This window comes from Ranitomeya variabilis, chromosome 1 (assembly GCF_051348905.1).
Source record: "Ranitomeya variabilis isolate aRanVar5 chromosome 1, aRanVar5.hap1, whole genome shotgun sequence".
Classification (NCBI taxonomy): Eukaryota; Metazoa; Chordata; class Amphibia; order Anura; family Dendrobatidae; genus Ranitomeya; species Ranitomeya variabilis.
This window is the reverse complement of record NC_135232.1, coordinates 739256051-739276945: the sequence shown is the minus strand read 5'-3', so window position 1 is coordinate 739276945 and position 20895 is coordinate 739256051. Positions and strand designations below refer to the sequence as shown.

The following is a 20895-nucleotide window of genomic DNA, read 5'->3' as shown; positions in this document are numbered from 1 at the left end:
CATACATTACATTACTGATCCTGAGTTACATCCTATATTATACTCCAGAGCTGCACTCACTATTCTGCTGGTGCAGTCACTGTGTACATACATTACATTACTGATCCTGTACTGATCCTGAGTTACCTCCTGTATTATACCCAGAGCTGCCCTCACTATTCTGCTGGTGCAGTCACTGTGTACATACATTACTTGACTGATCCTGAGTTGCATCCTGTATTATACTCCAGAGCTGCACTCATGCAGACAACCCCTCCTGACCCTTCCCTTCTCCCAAAGGTGTAGCGATCTTGCTAGGAGAGAGGAAAAATTCTGCAAAATATCTTAAAAATGCCACAAAATTTATACAAAATGCTTTACGATTTTAGAGCTTTTCCATTTATAAAAAAAAGGTTATTTCTCTATTATCGTAAAAGTTTAATTCCTCTGATTTTTAGGAATCGTTCAGATTACGTTGCATTGATATGTGTTATCTTACATGCGGACAGGAACCGAAAAATGATACCATCCCCCATGTTAAAAAAGAGAAACATCCATCACAGGCGAAGAACCGAGCGAAGAGGAAACCTCCCAAGGGAATGTTTCTTTCCCAGGAAGATGTATCAGCCGTTTCTGCGAACGCCAATGCTGCGTCCACACTGCTGAGACAGCTGGACATGGAGCTCGTGTCCTTAAAGAGACAGGTAAGTACCAGCACCCGGCATCCAGGGGAGTGATCACAGATGATTACTGTAGGGGGCGCTGCAATGTGCTTCACAAGGGACACTGATTTCAATACTTAAGGACAGAAGTGGATGACCAATCCTTGACCCACGTCAATAATACGTAATAATAATACGCCCACGTCGGACTCCCTCCCTTTGATGTGGGCTCCGGTGCTGAGCCCACATCTTTTCCGGCATATCTCAGCTGTTTTGAACAGCTTACATGTGCCTCTAGCAGCCGCTGGTGGAATTGCGATCCGTCTGCGGCTGTTAACCCATTAAATGCCGCTGTCAAACTGACAGCGGCATTTAACTCACACTGGAAATCCCACCCATCAGTGACCCAGTCACGTGATCGCTGGTCACCGATGGGTTGGCATGACAACCTGAGGTCTCCAGCAGACCTCTATGGTTGTCATAGCCAGATTACTATGAGTGCCGCCCGGTGGTTGGCGCTCATAGCAAGTAAGTAGTTCTGCTACATGTTATCTAATCATCGTCTGTATGTAGCAGAGCCGATCGGATTATGGCAGCTTCTAGTCTCACATGGAGAGACATATTTGGTATCGTCGCATTCAGAATCACCAGATCGCTTAACGGTGTAGCGAGAAAAAAAAAAAAGTCAAAACGCCAGAATTACGGGGTTTTTTTTGTCACCACTGCATTGCAATTAAATGCAATAACGGGTGATCAAAAGTTCTGCACCAAAATTGTACAATTACAAACGTCAACTCTGTGTGCAAAAAATAAGCCCTCACCCAGCTTGAGATCACGGAAAATGGTGACGCTATGGGTCTCGGAAAATGGCGCTTATTTTTTTAACCAAAGTTTAAATTTTATTTTTCAGCACTTAAAAAAAAGAAAGAACCTAGACATGTTTTGGTGTCTGTGAACTCGTAATGACCTGGATGATCATAATGGCATGTCAGTTTTAGCATTTAGTGAACATGGTAAAAAAAAAACTGTGGCACTGCACTTTTTTTTTTTTTTTTAATATGCAATTTTACCGCTCTTGGACATTTTTATTTTTATTTTTTTCCCAGTACACGATAAGTTAAAACCAATGGTTTTGTTCAAAAGAACAACTCGTCCTGCAAAACACAAGAGCAAAAAATTAGTTATGGGTCTAAGAAGGGGAGCAAAAATGGAAAATGGCCCGGGGGTTGAAGTAAGGTCTCCTTTATTTTGCTGTTCATTGGGATAACCGTTCTGATTATTTTACCAAATGTACTGGAAAAACCAAAAAAAATGGAGTTCAGTGAAATGGTAATAAATAAAAACGCTACAGGTCATGGAAAACGCAAAAACTTTTTTTTTCTTTTTTTTTTTTCTAATTTTTCAGTACCTAAATAAAAAATAAGTGGTATCTGTGTACTCGTACCGAGCTGGGGAATCCTTTTGCCAGATCAGTTTTACCATATAATGAACATGGTAAATAAAATCACAATTGTGGATTTGTAGTTTTTTATTTTTTGCTATTTCGCCACACTTGGAATTTCTTTTTCTCGTTTTTCAGTACACATTGTGGCAGAATAAATGATGACATTTTAAAAGTACAACTCATCCCGCAAAAAAACAAGCAGTCATACTGCTTCATGACCAGAAAAAAAGTTATGACTCCTGGGAAAGGAAAAAATGTAAAAAAAAAAAAAAAAAAAAAAAAAAAATCTGAATGGGATTTAAAGTGCCCCTGTCAGCAGGATTGTGCACAGCAACTACAGACAGTGTCAGGTTGGTGCCGTTATACTGATTGCAATGATACCTGGTGATGAAATTCGTCTTGTGGTTGTTGTGTAATCTTTCTCCTTCCCTGGGGCAGCCTGGAGTGGGGTCTTCATGTGGTGCTCTGATTAGGTATTCATAATGCACACAGCTGACAGATCACTGATCCCTCACGGTGATCTCCCGAGAGCTGCTACTGCACAGGCGTAGGCTGCGCCATCTTGAAGGAGGATTTTTCTCCTACACCTCATTGGGGGACACAGACCGTGGGTGTTATGCTGCTTGCCACTAGGAGGACACTAAGTGATACAAAGAAAGTTAGCTCCTCCCCTGCAGTATACACCCTCCTGCTGGCCCTCAGCTAACCAGTTCTTGCTTAGTGTCTGTAGGAGGCACTTGGGTCTGTTTTCAGACCCCAACTTTCTTATTTTAATTTAAATTTTTATTTTTCTGTAAATTTTTATTTTTTATTCAACGGAGTGAAGGGGGCGACGGAACCTTTTTTATAGGACCCGCTCTCCCCCGAACCAGCAACAGGCGAGCACGGCGAGTATACCTCCCCGTCCCTCTCCTGCGACGCTGGAGCACGCCAATTTTTACTGGGGCGACGGGTTTCCATCTTTGGTCCCGATCTCCCCCCTGCAAGACGGCGAGCACATAGAGCCTGCTCTAATGTTCCTCTCCGGTGGCCCGACATACAAGGCCCACATCACATGGCGTTGCATACTTGCGGCAGAGCCCAAAGGGATTACAGAAGAGGATGAGGATGGAGCGCGCAGGGACAGGGGGACCTGCATTACCGGACTGTGAGTACATCAGGAGTTCCCCTCCTGCGCTCCGGATCGCTTTGCGGCCGCGCCACCACACACCGCCGGGCAGGCCGGAAATTTAGTCCCCGGCTTTTCAGCCGGAGTAGGCCGCAGTGGCCTCTATGGGGTAGGCGCCGGCGGTACTTGCGGCAGAGCCCCTGGGGAGAGGCGCCGGCGGTCGGGAGCTGCGGCGGTTAGCGTCGCTCCGTTGCGGCCGCCGCGCATCACCAGGCAGGCCGGAAATTTAGTCCCCGGCTTTTCAGCTGGAGTAGGCCGCAGTGGGCAGATCCCTCCCACGGCCGTAACCCCGCCCCCTATATCGGCGCTTCTCGTCTGGGACGAGAGGCGCCCTGCAGATCTCGGGGGCCATTCTTCCTCACGCTGCCTGCGTGGAAGATGCGGTCCTGGGGGTGCCACTGGCCGGTACGCCAGCGGCAATCATTCGGCGCGCGGCCCGCCGACGCGCTCCACCGGCAGCCTCCATAAATTTAGTCCCCGGCTTTTTCAGCCGGACTAGGCCGCAGTTGAAATCCCCTTCAGGGGCAAAAGTGCCTTCACGGTCCCGATGGGCTGAACTTCGTGAATGTACAGAAGCCCCTCCTTCGCCCCATTGGGGGACACAGACCATGGGTGTATGCTGCTGCCACCAGGAGGCTGACACTAAGTAATACAAAGAAAGTTAGCTCCTCCCCTGCAGTATACACCCTCCTGCTGGCTCCCAGCTAACCAGTTCTTGCTTAGTGTCAGTAGGAGGCACACGGGTCTGTTTCAGACCCCAACGTTTTTATTTATTTTTTTTTTTTTAATTTATTTTTTTTTGTTTGTTTGTTTTTCGGCATCCATCGACACTCGGGATGCTTACCCTCTTTAAAAAATTCCTTCGCCTTTCCATCCGTGAACAGCATTTTCAAGTCACAACCTTGTCCTTCGGCCTTGCTTCCGCACCCAGAGTGTTCGCACAGGTCATGGCGGATGTCATGTTTTCTCTTGCACCCTAGAGGCGCGCTCGTCCTGCCCTGTTTGGTCGACTGTCTAGCCGCCCTTCCAGGACTACGCTGAGTCGTCTAGATCACTTGCGATACCCTCTCACCTGGACTGGCAGCTACACTTAAACAAATTCTCCTCATTTCCAGCCCAGCAGATATCCTTTTTGAGGATAATCCTGCACACTTCTAGAACGCTGGTAATTCTCCCTCGAGACAAGGTCATGGCCCTTCAACAGGGATCTCGCGCAAGGAGAGTTCTGAGGGCTTGATTACTCTCCCCCTCATTTCATTCGATTTGCTAGGAGAGTTCTGAGGAAAAATGGTGACGACAATGGAAGCGGTTTCCTTCGCTCCGTTCTTTTTCAGCAAGTCAAAAAGACTTTCAGGCGATAGTCTCTGAGCTCCTTCTTCATCCAGGGCCTTTCTCCTGGTTCAATGGTTATTAGTAACTACCAATGCCAGTCTTCCTCTCCCTATCATTGCTCTGGAGATCCGAACGGTAGTCCTACAGCAGGTCCACTGCCTTCTGGCGGGTCACCCTATCCAAATTCAATTGGATAATGCCACGGCAGTGCCATACCTCAATCATCTAGCAGGTACCCATGGCCAGGCGCCATGACCGAGATACCTCACGTTCTATGATGGGCCGAGATCTATCATTCAGTGATCTCGGCAGTATATATCCCAGGAGTAGAACTCTGGACGGCAAACAAATTCAGCCATCAGGGTTCCGCCTCAAGTCAGTGGGAACTTTATTTGGGCTTCCTGACGGTAGAAGAAGGCTTCCTGACGTTTTCAGGAAGGGTTTAGCCATTTCATCGGCCATGCTAACATGGTGAATCCGTTTCACCATCCAGGAGTCCTTCCATGCTAGATGTCAGCCTATCTCCCTGTCTGTCGAGGGTTCTAGGCACCAGGCGTCGGCAAGGCACGCCTGCAAGCTTGCGGATTCGTCCAGTCCGCATGCATTGTTGAAGCACTATAATTCCCACACTTCCACAGATGTGAGTCTGGGCAGGCGGACTCTGCAGGCCGCAGTGGCGCACTTGTAAGTGGCGGTTACACGGCCTGATCTGATGTTGTCCCCACCCAGGGACTGCTTTGGGACGTCCCATTGTCTGTGTCCCCCAATGAGGCGAAGGAGAAATAGGGATTTTTGTGTACTCACCGTAAAATCCTTTTCTCCGAGCCATTCATTGGGGGACACAGCTCCCTCCCTATTATTAGTTGTACTTGTTTTTATCATTTGATATGTTATACTCTCATAATGTGACATGCTATACGCTTATATGTTGTTATTGATCTCCTACTGCTTTTGCACCGAACTGGTTAGCTGGGAGCCAGCAGGAGGGTGTATACTGCAGGGGAGGAGCTAACTTTCTTTGTATTACTTAGTGTCAGCCTCCTGGTGGCAGCAGCATACACCCATGGTCTGTGTCCCCCAATGAATGGCTCGGAGAAAAGGATTTTACGGTGAGTACACAAAAATCCCTATTTTTTTTGTCCTTCTCCAGTAAGATGGTGCCGCTGGGGCATGCGCAATAGCAGTTATCGGAACATGTATATACACCAATAACTGCTACTGCGCTGGCGTGTCAGGCGCCATTTTCAAATAAAATTTTTTTCTAGTAGAATAACATGAAGAACAATTATTGGCACATATAATACATGCGATTATGCTTGTAGAAGGTGTGTGTTTTTTTTTTTTTTTTTTTCCCCTTCTATAATGTGCAGATATTAGTTATGCAAACTAGGGGGCAAGTCAGTGAGGGATCAGTGATCTGTCGGCAGTCTGCGTTAACTAATCGGAGCACCACATAACCATCCCCATACGCACGCATGCCGTACCGGAGCATAGGTATATTATTAATTCAAAATGAAAATAAAGATTCCACAACAACCACAAGACAGATTTAATCACCAGGTATCAGTGTAATCAGTATAACGGCGCCGACCTGACACTGTCGTTACTGTGCACAATCCTGACAGGGGGCACAAAAAAAACACCTCAGTATATTTTTCAGTTAGTCATTTTTTTTTTTTCCTCACATATTTTTACCATTTTAATCACTTTTTACCATTTTTTTTTTTTCACTGTTCTACATCAATACTCCTGAATATAAGAATTTTTTTTTCCTATGAAGCCTATCCACAAGCGCTGCTTTGCAGGAGCAGAAAGATGGTAGCCATTGGGGTCTTCAGCTGTCCTTAGCGGTCTTAACCTCCAATTGCCCCCTCCAATGATCGCATTGGCAATTACATTTTTCACTTGCTGTAGTCAGTGATTGGCATCAGCATCTAAATGATTAGACTGTAGCAATCAGAGATGGTGGCCGTGTACCAACAGCTTGGATCTTCTGGGTTTGGTGCTGGCTACGCTCCTGAGCCTGATCCTCACACTGACACCCAACATGACGTGTTATGTCACCTATTGCTAAGGGGTTGACACTGGAAAGTCCAGGTAATCTTGTCTCTCACTGTCCTGTTGGTTTATTCTTTTTATTTTTTTTCTTAGATCCAAAATATTAAGCAAACGAACAGCGCCCTTAAGGAGAAGCTTCAGGGTGGAGTAGAAGAGTTCAGGGTTCCTGAAGTAAGTGCTGGTCTTTTCAGCCTTTATACAGTGATGCGCCATCATGTTGATCTGTGAGATCTGTCCATCATGAATGGAAGGAGAACCTGAAAACTCCAGTGACTTGATATCCTGAAATGAAATCCTTTGTATTTATATTAAGGTTGCTCAGAAGTTCAATGCTCGCTGGACGACCGAGGAACAACTTCTCGCTGTACAAGGTAGTGATAAACGGTCAACATCATGATGATGTATTTATTTTTTTATGTGCAGTCCCTTCTCCCTGGGCACTGATGCATATTCTTACCAAGGTACCCACCAAATAATCACGTGTCCTCTTACAACAGAGTTTTCGGATGCTAGGAGAGTTGATTGAAACCTTTGCATACCCACCCATAGCTCCATGCTGGGTCTCCATGAGACCCGAATATTATAAATGTTTCCCATTTTATTAACTTATTTTTACATCATGCATCCAGATTCTAGTTTTAGTTTTGTTCCCTGACTCACAGCGATCCGAAAGTACGGACGTGACTTTCAAGCGATCTCCGACGTGATTGGAAACAAATCTGTGGTTCAAGTGAAAAATTTCTTTGTGAATTATCGTCGACGTTTCAATATTGACCAAGTTTTACAAGAATGGGAAGCTGAACATGGCAAAAGCGAGGAGAATGGCGATTTCCTGGAGAAGCCCATGAAATTAACAGATACTGCTAATAAGATGTCCGATGAGGAGGAAGAGGTATGACATGACCCCGTTGGGTGTACTGGTTGCTTGGAGATATCAGAGTTTACTGCTTGGTGTTATGGGTTAAATGTAGATAAGGGAGATAGTGAACACCTTGTGTTAAAGGGGTATTCACACAAATAAGTTATTGCCCCCCAAACCTGTGGATAACTCTGATTACTGGGTGTCCAACGCTGGGATCCTCCAGTGATGTCAATATTGGGGCCTTGCATGATTCTCTCATGGGATTGTCAGAAAAAGCAGAGCGCTGAGCTTTGTTTTTTTGAAACAGAGCACCATTCAGACTGTTTTTTGCAGAACCCTGTTCTCAGGTTTGCAAAAGTTCCTTTTAATAAAATGACATGTTCCAGCACTGTCTTTACGGACATAAGGATATAATGCATCCGTAAGCTGTCCCTGTTATTGGACAATGCTATAAAGACGTTTGCTCCCATGATATCCGCCTGGCAGTTTAGCTAAGAGGTTGTCCGTAGTGATGAGCAAGCATGCTCGGATAACACTATAGCCAAGCACGCTCGCTCATCACTAGTTGTCTTACACAAAAAAAGGCATGACGGCGCCTCCTAAAAAATTATACATTGACCTAATGCCGCTAGGCAAAAATCTATGACTGAACATGATTGTTCTTAGTGTAACATTCTGATCAGACTGTATGACACCCACTGCCACGGTGAACTTCTGAGGGTCTCTATCCCTCTAACAAAGCGGAGCCGTGCGCCAACCACCATTGCAGCGACAATGCATCGGCAGGGCAGACGGCCTGGTGCCTCAAAGTGCCCATGGCAAGGCAGAGTCTCCATGACTCCAGACCGCGTCGACCCACCAGCAAAAACCACAACAATGGCTGCCACACAGCACCGACACCTAAATGAAAGGAGCATTCAAACTCCCCTTCCTCAAACTGTCTCCAGTTAATAAAAAATCAGCTGTGCCAAATGGAAGGAGTGCAGACAGAAAATGCAATAACGCCAAGAAAAAGCATGACTACACCTCCAAAAAATCATACATTAATCTAATGCAGCTAGGCAAGATTTTTTTTCTCGTCACGGCGAACCTCTAAGTGGGACCTAACTATGGTTTTGTGCTGTCTGGAGTCATGGGGACTCTGCCTTGCAGCATGGGTGCTGTGAGGCACCAGGATGTGCGCCCTGCTGCTGCATTGTCGCTGTGAAAGTGGTTTGCTCATGACGCTGCCATTGAAGATGGGACCCACTGAGAGATTTGCCGTTATGTGGCAGTGGCTTCGTACAGTCTGATCAGAATGTCACACTAAGACACTCATGTTCAGTTATATATATTTTTGCCTAGCGGCATTAGATCAATATATGATTTTTGGAGATGCGGTCCATGCTTTTTTTTTTTTTAATGTTGTCAGACTTGCGTCTGGTCCAGATGGGGCGTATTTCACTGTCCATGTACCGACTAAAATGCCAAGACTGACGGCATGTTTCCTGACCTGAGCCAAAAGCCTCATGGACACAAACTTACAAGCCCGGTTTTGGAGACCTATGGTTAGTCCAGACATGTGATGGACGCCCATCTGAACCTGGCCTTAACAGAGCTGATTCACCTCATAATACTTTTTTCACTTTTTTTTTTTTCCTACTTACAGGCTGCTCTTCTAGACGTCAGATTCACCCCGGCTTCATGAGACCAAGAACTGTTACCGTTGACTTAGTTTCCCAGAATTTCAGGTATTACAAGGACTCGGCTAACCACCTGCATCATACTTTGTGGACAAGCAGCTACTTACCAAAAAGGCAAATAACGTCCAGCCCTTGAAGATATCTGCCTTAATCATCTCTAGTCCCCACACACATCCAAACTCTGCTTCCACTCCGATAAGCAACGACGGGGGACTACACTTGTTCCCCTCGACACTTTCTACACACCATCAGAACGATGTGACCTCTTCTGCCTGTAAATACCCTGCAAACTATCCCCAGCCCCAATCTTCTAATTGAGACTTTTATTGCTGCCAGATGACCACGGTTCCAGCTGTACAGATGCTGCATGCACAAACTTGTGTGTTCTGCTTTTTTTGGATGTTGTATAATTAGTTTAGCATTAATGAAGACCCATCCTGTACGCAGGAATTATTCCTTTCCTCCAGTTTTATCATTTTGTTTTATGGACAAACGGATTGTTGGATTTTTGCTGATTTCTACGGACATGTAATTTCAATCACTGTTCAGGGTCTTGGGTGTTGTCTCCATATTTTGGGAGGGAGAAGAATCTACTAGAATTTCCCTAAATATTAGGGAGTGTGTTTTATTAACTAGATAGGTTTTTGGTTTAATTTCTTTTACGATTTTATTTTTGTAATTTAAATATTGGCTTCATGTCCTGATAGCCAAGAAAAATGTAATAACACGTGTAGTCTTTCACATAAATGGCCCTGCCTCGCAGTCATATCGAGCTGGTGTCAAAACTTTGCTTTGTAGTCTTGGGACCAGACCGTTGCCTCATTGATGCATTAACGTCCTAAGTCTTAACAATCCACCATCCCATCCGCTACACTTTAATGCAGCTTTGGCTGTGAATGGATCATAAAATCAGAAAACAGCACTAGCTCACCGTGCCGAGCATTGTGCATACATCTAAACTGTGAAAGGTGGAGGGTTTTTTTTTTTACCTTTCTTAGCATTAAGAGTGGTGCAATGTTCAAATGATCCCATAATTTCTGTAATATCGATATCATGTCTATAATTTTAGTCTTTGTAACTTTACAAAACTCCAGACTTTCATCGCTATCTTGTCTCCATATTACTGGCTAATACAAAAAATTTTTTTATATATATTTTTTTTCCCGTTCCATAATTTATTTCCTCTTCAGATCATGTGTATTTAAGTCTTTTTTTTTTTTTTTTTTAAATATATATTTATACTTGCATGCTCGTCTTATGTGCCTTTTACATTTTACTACTGGCGAATGACCTGTATCTACTGGATATATTAAGGTGTCTCCTTTTTTTTTTTTTTTTTTTTTATATATCCCACCCCTTCCTCTATTGTGACTTTTTCTTGTTTCTGATTTGCAGTTCAGAAAACTGATATATTTGCAAATTTCTTTTTTTTTCTTAGTCTGTATAGAAGCGTTCTGTAATCGTACTTTATATTTATTCAAGCGGGGAGAGAATAGTTGGGAGATATGGTTATATATTATGCCGTGTTTTCTGTAAACTGGACTCCTGGCTAATAGAAAGCTGTGTTTACTGTCACCTACTCCATATTGGGGTCTCGCTCCTTCTGCCTGCCCGAGACAAAGAGCCAGCAGGATAAAAAAACACTGAATCCTATATTAGAATAGAAGACTGAACATGATGATCTGCCCTGTGCCCGGATAAGGCCAGGTTGACCTCTGAGTCATTGTGAAAATCAAGGTGCCAGATAAGCAAGTGCTGAATACTGGTGTCGGCAGCTCCGCAGTTTCCGCTGCTTTCTAGATATAAAAGCAATACAGGGTGTTGTTGGGGCATAATCGCCCACTTGTCAGCTGCCCCATGGGTGTGCCTGCATCCATTATGTCCTTTTACAGACCAGTTAGTCCGAGCCTCAGCCTGCAGGGACATACCTGCCACTCCTGACAGCTTCTTTTCTGTGGGATCTCCCCACCTTTATCTTTAGTGTAATAGTTGCTTAAAAAAAAATTACTTGCAGTAATACAGAACTTAATTTATTCTTATTTAACACCAGGAAGAAAAGTTTCCATTGTTTCCCTGAGTCAATGTACGTTTCTATTTGCATTAATTTTTGTGAAATTCTTGCCCGATACATTCCCGCAATTTTATAGCAATGTGAATGTGCAAATTATGTTTTAGTGAAAAACGGAAACTTACTGTGTATAACAGAATAATGATCTTATAGTTTTCTTTAATCTGAGCAGTAATTCCCTTACAGCAGCACAAGAAGAAGTCGGAGCAATGTACAATAATGCAATCCTACTTTTCAGACCACCTCCACTCGTTTACATTTTTTTTTTCCACATTATCTTGTATGTAAATCTAATGGACGATTTATTCCCTTCATGAGGAGCAAAGTGCAGGTATCTCATTAGATATGTTTTGGATGCATCGGTACCTTATAGACATCATTGGCTGATAACGCAAAGCCCCTACACAACCCACCTTAAAGTAAATCCTACACCTTTTAGCAGATAGATATATCTTTTTCATACAGTGTGACGAATCCCCGGCAGAAATAATTTAAAGGGTAAGTGATGGCGGATTCCTAAAATATGCCAACAATGAATAATCGCTGGTGATGAGGAAGGGGCAGTAACGTGGGGTCACCTGTCATTTTCACCCACACGCCTATATTAAAGGGCTGCAAACCTACCAATTTCTAGATCGGTGGGTGTCAGACTGCTGGGACCCCCCCAACAGTGTGATGAATGCCCCTTTGTAATTGACTTGTGATTGCCACTGCATCGTCCATTTTCACTGGGACTGTTCTGTTTAGGAGTGATTGCTTCAGTCACCACTAGAGGGGGTGTACTGTGCTGACACTTATCCAGTGTGCTGAAGGCACCCTCTAGTGGCAGCTGTAGGCAGACTGGTGGTTTTTAAACCCCTTAGTGACTAGGTTATTTTTTTTTTTTTTTTATCTGACCAGTGTCATTTTATGTATTAACTCTAAAATGCTTCAACATGTCCCATTTATTTTAAGATTGTGTTTTTTTGTTTTTTTTTCTTGACACATTATACTTTTGATAATGGTGAATTTAAGTTGATGTGTTTGGCTTTAATTTACAAAAATATCAGAAATTTGAAAAAAATGAGCAATTTTCAACCTTTGAATGATCCAAATGGTGATACCACGCAGAAACATTAACACAGAACAATTCTCTCATGTCGGCTTTACATCAGTGCCCTATTGGAAATGTTTTATTTTGTTTTTGTATTTTAGAAGGTTTAAAAAATGTAGCAGCAATTTGTTCACTTTTTTCCAAAGAAATTTGCAAAGCTTATTTTTTAGGGACCTTTTGGAGTGACTCTGGGGGTCCTATGTATTGAAAACCTCAAAAGTGATGCCATTTTAAAAACGGCACCCTTCAGCATTTTAAGGTACCTCTTTAACCCTTCAGGTGACATGACAGGAATGAAAGTTTATTTTTACCACCTAAGTTTTTATAACTTTTAAACAGGCTGCTATAGCCAGCAGGCTCTAAGGCTGCTATTTGGCCGTGAATTGCTATGGTAAACATCAGGACCACACAGTCATGATCTCAGGCCGCCGATGGCGATAAATAGGAAGCCCCCACACTCTGATAACCATTTATGATGTAGTCACTATTGACAGCAGCATCTAAGGGGTTAAACAGTTATGGACTGTGCCAACACTGATCGTGGCTGATGCAGTAAGTTGTCAGCTGTAGTGTTCACTACTGGATTGTCACCTGTATGGGAATGCTAGACTCATATCTCTGGTCAGTAAAAAGACGTATTGGCGGCCATTAAGGGGTTAATTTACCCTCTCCGTGCCACAGGGAGATCACTGATGATCCGCGCTCACAGATAATTATGGATTATCATCTAGTACACCTCTGTATAGCCCTTTCAATTTAGTTTTTTTTTTCTGACTTTAATCAGTTGAGACTTTATTTAATGTGTCGCACGTTACACCCCGTTCTCCTGAGAGCTTCAACCCTTTTGTTTTGACACTTTAAGATGAATATTTAAGATGTCGCTTTTCTTTTGATCGTCATTTTGTAATTTGCAAGGGAAAGTTGTGAACGTTTTAACATTTTTTTAATTTTTTTTTTTAATTTATTTTTATTTCTCTTCTCTGAGTTATATTCTCAAGTCACATCCCAAGCTGAAAACTAAATGTTTTCACTGCAGCTGTAGGTGTGACTTCAGTGTCTAAACCTCAAGACAAGTGTACTGTAAAACAATGAATCAAAGCAGTGTCAATGATTTGTGACTTTGGAGTCTTCATAAATACAGAATGATGGGGGTTATACTATCATCTCTGCAATGCCTGCCCCGGCTTCCGCTGTGTGTGTTTTATAACTGGGCGTCTGCATATATTAAATGACATTTCTGCTGAATGATTATTACTTTCCAACCCGACGCTTCAGATCTTCAGGATAAGAACGACCTGCAATCATCGTAAAAAAACAATCCTGGTGTGGTGATAGATGAGATGAATGTCCACGGCTCATCAAAATGCTTAATCACTGGCGATTGTTTTTTTTTTTTACGTTTGGTTTTATTTTGAGGGTAAGAAATTTATAATTTTTCTGTATTAAAAGGAAAACAAAAGTGGAAGCAGAATTGGTGATCTTACACTATTAAATATATTCTTTATGTATGAATGTGTTTGATTTTTGTTCTTAAAAGGAGACACTAGATCTGAAACACTTTGCATTTTAAATAAAGGAAATAAAATTGTCATTTTTCTGTATTCACCTTCCAACACAGCATAGGAGGTTATCTCCACACCCTAATAGGGGGCAGGAAGCACAAAGAGGTTAAAAGCCCCTCCCTCCGCCTACTTGCCAATGTCTTTCCTGTCCCCCATGGAGCGATTTTGGGTATGCTGCGTGGCTGGCGACTGCAGTTACCTGTTCTAATGTAGCCGTGCATTGGTGGTCGAGGGCTTTGCCTTTTCCACTTCCTTGCTGCTCCCGCCTCCCTTTGCTGGTGGATTCTGGGAACCCCTGGCCCACCTGTGCCCCCGTGAGGGTAAAGCGGGCCAGGGATCCCCATGCCAGAGACCTCCCTGAGCTCTCTGATCTTCCTCCTTGCGTGTGCGCTGTTCGGTGACCCGGAATTGATGTAATTGGAAGGCGCGTGTCACTTCCGGGTCTTGTTTTCCACAGTGGAATGCATGAACTTCTGGTTTCGGCCTCCGGACCTCTGAACGGTGTGCAGAGCACATGGAAGTTAGTGGAAGCCTGCTCAGGACTCCGGGAGGAGAGAAATGGCTGTCAGTGCTGAGAGCAGGGCTGATTTCTCTGATGCCCATGACGGCACCACGGAGAGAGGGGATCCGCCCACCAAGGACAGGAAATCTACAGCTAAAATGGCGGTACCTCTCTCCCACATCAGTTGGTTTCCTGTTCTTGATGGGAGACCTACAGACTCACCTCAGAAGAAAGACATTGTCGTGGGATTCCGGGGCCAATCAGCTCGATTCAGGCAGCGGGGGTCCCCCTGCCTCAGCTGGTGTGGTGACCCGAAGCGCCACCGCTGGGGCTAGTGGGCCTCTAGGGTGCTCGGAGATAGGTGGCTGGATCACGGCCATCTCTCTAGGTAAGACGCAGCAGCGGTATTCAAGGGGGGACCGACCCTCTGTGGATAGGAGCCGACATCTTGCTCCTCTAGCGTCAGTCTGCGGGCTGTAGTTCCCGGGGGTTCCGGGAATCCAGCAACATGCGGTGATGCGTGGCGCCATCTTGGTTCAATCTGCGCATGCATGAGATCGGACGAGATTTCACGTGGCGCAGGGACTCTGCGCGCGCGGCTGGCTGAAATACCGCTCACAGCGATTCTCGCTTCTGCGCACGCGTGGGCTCTAAGCAAACTGCGCAGGAGCGGGATTTTGTGCGCGATCTTGCGGGGCAGCTGCGCATGCGCGGGCGGGAAAAGTGGCGCAATCCACCAATATTTAAACAAAGGCACACCTGGGTGCAAACGCTTCCAATGGAGACCGGCCAGTGCTCACCAGCCATGATCGACGCAGAGCAGGCTTCTCCCCTGTCCAGGGCATCTCCACCGCCACAGCAGCAGAAGCGACGACCGCAGAAAGGACACCAGGATATTACCGGCAAAGGGCGTTCTGGATCGCTGCACCGCAAAGAGTCCAGTATAACGTCCGGCTCAAGGGATAAACCGATAACAGACATGGATCGTCCCCAAATGGTATTTATGGGTCCACAAGGTGGTAAGTGATCTCCGTGAAAGCTAGTGATAGTGAGGGCTATCTTTGTGTTTTCTTACTATAGGGGAAGAAAAGCACAAGCAAATCTAAGCATAAATTATGTGCCCTGTGTAGAGAGAATCTTCTATCTTCGTTGGAAAAGAGACTTTGCAGTGTTTGTATTCAACAGAGTGTCAGAAGGCCTTCCCGGGTTCGCTGCGGACCTTAAAGGGAACCTGTCACCTGAATTTGGCGGGACCAGTTTTGGGTCATATGGGCGGGGTTTTCGGGTGTTTGATTCACCCTTTCCTTACCCGCTGGGTGCATGCTGGCTGCAATATTGGATTGAAGTTCATTCTCTCCTCCGGAGTACACGCCTGCGCAAGACAATATTGTCTTGCACTGGCGTGTACTCCGGAGGACAGAGAATGAACTTCAATCCAATATTGCGGCCAGCATTCAGCCAGCTGGTAAGGAAAGGGTGAATCAAACACCCAAAAACCCCGCCCATATGACCCAAAACTGGTCCCGCCAAATTCAGGTGACAGGTTCCCTTTAAAAACCTGATCAAAGTCCAGGTAGAAGAGACCTTTAGATCTCTTAAAGGGGGAGAAAAGCGAAGGAAGACCAAGCACAGATCTCCTTCTCCTGAGTCCGGTGATTCAGGGGAAGATATGGATTCGGACATGTCTAATTCTTCCTCCTCGTCGTCTTCATCATCTTCTTCATCTTCCTCGGGAGGTCATAGTTGCTTTCCTTTAGAGGAAACTGACAGTCTTGTTAAAGCTGTTAGGAGCACTATGGGGTTGACAGACTCACCCAAAAAGATCAGTTCAGGACATAATGTTCGAGGGTCTCGACCAAAACAAGAGAGGGCCTTTCCCCTTAATGAGAAAATCCAGGCTTTAATTAAGAAAGAGTGGAAGAAACCTATAAGAAAGACACTACTTACGCCAAAAAGGAAATATCTGTTCGATGACCAATCTTGTTCCTTCTGGGATAAGGCGCTTAAGCTAGATGTTGCCATCGCTAAGGCATCCAAAAAAGTATGTCCTTCCATTTGAGGACATGGGGGTCTTAAAAGACCCGATGGACAAGAAGGCAGATGCCTTCCTCAAAGGTTCATGGGAGGCAGCTGGTGGAGGCCTTAAACCAGCAGTCACTGCCGCATGTACATCCCGCTCCCTACTGGTATTGTTAGACCAATTAGAAAGCCAGCTCAAAAACAGGTCATCTCGTGATTCAATCTTAAATACTTTACCAGTTATGCGTGGAGCTGCTGCCTTCTTAGCAGATGCTTCTGCCGATTCAATCAGACTATCTGCTAGGTCAGGGTTTTTTCCTAATGCCGCAAGAGCCCTTTGGCTAAAATGTTGGCCGGGAGATCTCCAGACAAAGTCTAAATTGTGTACCATCCCCTGTGAAGGAGAATTCCTATTCGGGCCAACTCTAGATGATATCTTAGAGAAAGCGGGTGATAAAAAGAAATCATTTCCCTCCCTTGTTTTCCTTTCATACAGGAGGCCCTTTCGGAGCAAGAGGTTCTTCCGAAGGAAGCCGGGGAAAAACCAAGATAGGTGGGAAGACAAGCGAAACAAAAACAAGGGTTTCATATTCAATAAGAACCCTAACGACAACAAAAAACCTGCCCAATGAATGCTTGCCCCAGGTGGGGGGGAAGACTGTCCCTCTTCCTTTCAGCCTGGGAGAAAATTACCAGCAGTCCTTGGGTTTTGAATATAATAAATCGGGACTAAAGCTGAAATTTCAAAAAAACCCTCGTCCCTCCTTCATGATGACATCGCTAAGGGCTTCGGAGGAGGAACAACTAGCATTAGAAAAAGAAGTCATGGGACTAGTGACCAAAGGGGTTCTCATGGAAGTCCACCTACAAGAAAAAGGGCAAGGATATTACTCCCCTCTGTTCCTGAGGAAGAAACCGGCTGAAGAATTGGACGGCTGACTTCCAATCGAAGGTCAAACTCTGGGGGGTACCCTGTGAAGGACAATATCTTTTTGGTAAGGCCCTAGATGAGATCCTAGAGAAGGCATCGGACAAGAAAAGCGGTTTCCACCTCCTTCCTTTCCTAGGCGCCGATGGGAGACCTCTTGTTAGTCCTTTCGTGGATCTGGATATAGAGTGGGACGCTGCCGGTCAGACGACAGGTCTGTTCGGGGCAGACCTTGGAAAGACAGAAAAGAAAGGGGATTCCTTTTTAATAAGCCTCCCCCCCAAGCCTGATCCCAAACATCAATGACTACAAAATCCCAGTGGGGGGAAGACTCTGATGGTTTGTCCACCACTGGGCAGCGCTACCGGCTTCTCAATGGGTAACCAGCTTATTGTCAGAAGGTCTAAGACTCAAGTTCTCCAGCCTCCCGCCAAATCGCGTAATAATGACCCAAGTGGCCGAAAAAAATCAGGCCACACTAGAGAGAGAGGTTCATCTCATACAAAAGGAAGTACTAATAAGAGTACCCCATCAGGAGATAAGGGAAAGGTTTCTACAGCACCTTGTTTCTAAAGCCAAAACCAGACGGCTCGCTGAGAGCAATATTAAACCTGAAGGCTCTAAACCATTATATTCAAGTGGAGAAATTCAAAATGGAGACCCTAAGAACAGCGATAAAAGTACTCAACCCAAACTGTTAAATGGCAGTAATAGATCTTACAGATGCTTACTACCATGTGCCAATTGCTGGCCAACACCAACAATACCTGAGATTAGTGGTAAACCTTGCAAAAAAAAAACACCCATTTGCAATATCAATGTCTTCCCTTCGGGGTAGCTGTAGCGCCCTATGTGTTTACAAAAATCATTTCCGAAGTGGCGTCCTTCATCAGGAAAGAAGACATAATGCTGGTGCCCTATTTGGATGATTTTCAATAGCAAACAGAGAAAATTGCGAAAAAACTGTCGCAAGAGTACTGGAGGTACTAACCAAATTAGGATGGATTATAAACCTAAGAAAATCAAGACTAATCCCAACTCAGACTCAAGAATTCCTCGGGATCCTGTTGGATTCAGTCAAACAGGAATGTGTCCTCCCACAGAGGAAAATTCAAACTATTCAACAGAAAGTACAACTGTTCCAGCTATGACAGGCCATCTCACTACGGAATGTGATGTCGCTATTAGGGGTTCTAACGGCAACAGTTCCAGCAACCCGGTGGGCACAAAGTCACACACAAGAATTACAATGGCAGATACTTACCGAACAAATGAAGAATCCATACAATCTGAATCGGAAGATTCTTCTATCTCCAAGAGTTCAGGACTCACTAGAATGGTGGCTGAGAACAGAAAATTTAAGCAACGCAGTGCCGTGGTCAGTGCAGAATCCAGTAGTCCTTACTACCGATGCGAGCCCATGGGGGTGGGGGAGCACACTTGGAGGATCAGGTCCTACAGGGTCAATGGGGGTCTCAATGAGAGCAGCGTCTTCCAATCTAAAAGAATTGTCGGCAGTAAGGCAAGCACTTCTTCATATAGGAGAAAGTATACAAGGAAGACATGTTGTGGTGTTGTCCGACAACAAAACAACAATAGCCTATGTAAATCGTCAAGGGGGCACAAGATCAGCATCCCTTATGGCAGAAGCCAAAGAACTGTTCATATGGGCCGAGAACAACCTTCTTTCCTTAACAGGAACATACTTAAAAGGGTCAGAGAATCAAGTAGCCGACTTCTTAAGCCATCACATATTACATCAAGGGGAGTGGTCCCTGAACCAGGGAATATTTGGGAAAATGTGCCAGCTGGGGCGTTCCAGAAATAGACTTGTTCGCCACAAAAGAAAATCGGAAGGTGAGGAAGTTCTATTCTCTGAACCCAAGAGAACACCCGGAGGGAGTGGACGCGTTTCTGCACAGATGGAACTTTCATCTAGCGTACGCATTTCCCCCAATACCGTTAATCCCGACAATACTCAAGAAAATTCGGGAGGACAAGGCACGAGTGATCCTCATAGCTCCCTTTTAGCCGAAAAGGGCATGGTTCACGTGGCTCAGACGCATGTCTATCTCGGACCCGTGGATCTTTCCGGATGCCCCGGATCTCCTACACCAGGGACCAGTTCAACATCCCCAAGTACACAGGCTACATCTCACCGCCTGGAACTTGAAAGGGGGCTTCTATTAGCAAAAGGATTCTCGAACCCTTTGGTGACCACTTTGCTCGCTAGTAGGAAAAAGGTCACGTCAGACAAATACCAAAAAATTTGGCAGAAGTTCCTGGAATTCTCGAGGCGACAATTGTCCGACACAAGCCAAGAAATTCCGGTAAAAGAGATTCTAGAATTTCTTCAAAAAGGGTTAGAGAGGGGACTATCTACTAGCACCTTAAAGGTGCAAGTCTCCGCCCTGGGTGCACTGTTTGATCAAAAACTCACTGACCACCCTTGGGTCTATAGGTTCATCCGAGCCTCCTTTACATCCAGACCCTCAAAATTATTACCTAAGGTGGCTCCCTGGGATCTAAATTTAGTTTTAAATGCCCTGTTTCCCCCTTTGAGCCTCTTGCTTCCTTTTCAATAAAATCCTTGACCCTGAAAAGTCGTCCTGGTTGCCTTCAGCCCGACGTACCTGCGAGCTGCAAGCTATTTCGGTGAACCCCCCTTACACTACCTTCCAGGATGACAAAGTGATTATTAAAACCGACCCGGCCTTCCTCCCAAAGGTCAACTCAAAATTTCATAGGGACCAGGAAATAATTTTGCCCTCAACCAAAATCCCAGGGAGAGCAAACCTTCCATTGTCTTGATTTCAGACGCTGCTTCGATACATAGAAGCCCCAAAATCTTGGCGTCAGTCATCAGCCCTTTTTGTCGCCTTCCAGGGGACAAACGGGGAAAAAGGCCTCAAAGGCAACTATTGCACGGTGGTTGTGTACGGCTATTTCACTTTCATATTCCTCCTCTGGCAAAGTTCCCCCACAGGCTGTTACGGCCTACTCCACGCGTGCTGTTGCCACATCCTGGGCGGAAAAGGCAAACGCTTCGGTGGAGCGGCAGTATGGTCTTCACCCTCTCTTCCTTCTTCTGACATTATAGGCTAGACTTAGGTCTATCTGCTGTTGTCCCACCCTAGGATTCTTTCTATTTCTTCCTCTCACGTACGGTGCTGTCATGGTGAAGGGAAAAAATGCTAATTACTTACGGGTAATTTGATTTTCCAGAACCATGACCGCACCGCATTAATTCCCGCCCTATCTTGGTGATGGTTGTGTGATTCACAAAAAAAAACCAACACTTTATCATTGTGTGTGTGTGTGTGTGTCCCTGTTCGGTTGTGTAGGCCTCCACCCGCGCTTTGGGGGCTCTGCCCCCTATTCTGGCACCTCCAGCATACTCTCGGTAGCCATCTCCATTCTCCTGCCTCTTCTGGACATGAGCTAGCATCTGGAAGCGGCTGCTGCATAGGACTCAGCGGTATTCAGTGCTGAGGACAGCGCTAATCCAATGCGAACTCCGGGGACCCAGGATCCAG

The 20895-nt window shown here is 45.2% G+C and overlaps 1 protein-coding gene across 1 annotated transcript in view; it reads left to right on the top strand.

Annotated features, from left to right (window-relative positions):
* RCOR1 (REST corepressor 1) overlaps nucleotides 1-10335 on the top strand; it is a 39014-nt gene extending 28679 nt beyond the window's left edge. The window contains exons 8-12 of the mRNA XM_077269049.1: nucleotides 489-683; nucleotides 6737-6814; nucleotides 6957-7014; nucleotides 7306-7535; nucleotides 9154-10335. Of these exons, the coding sequence (XP_077125164.1) occupies nucleotides 489-683; nucleotides 6737-6814; nucleotides 6957-7014; nucleotides 7306-7535; nucleotides 9154-9192 (600 nt within the window). The 3' untranslated portion in view covers nucleotides 9193-10335. The remainder of the gene's footprint in view (nucleotides 1-488; nucleotides 684-6736; nucleotides 6815-6956; nucleotides 7015-7305; nucleotides 7536-9153) is intronic.
* The last annotated feature ends 10560 nt before the right edge of the window (nucleotides 10336-20895 follow it).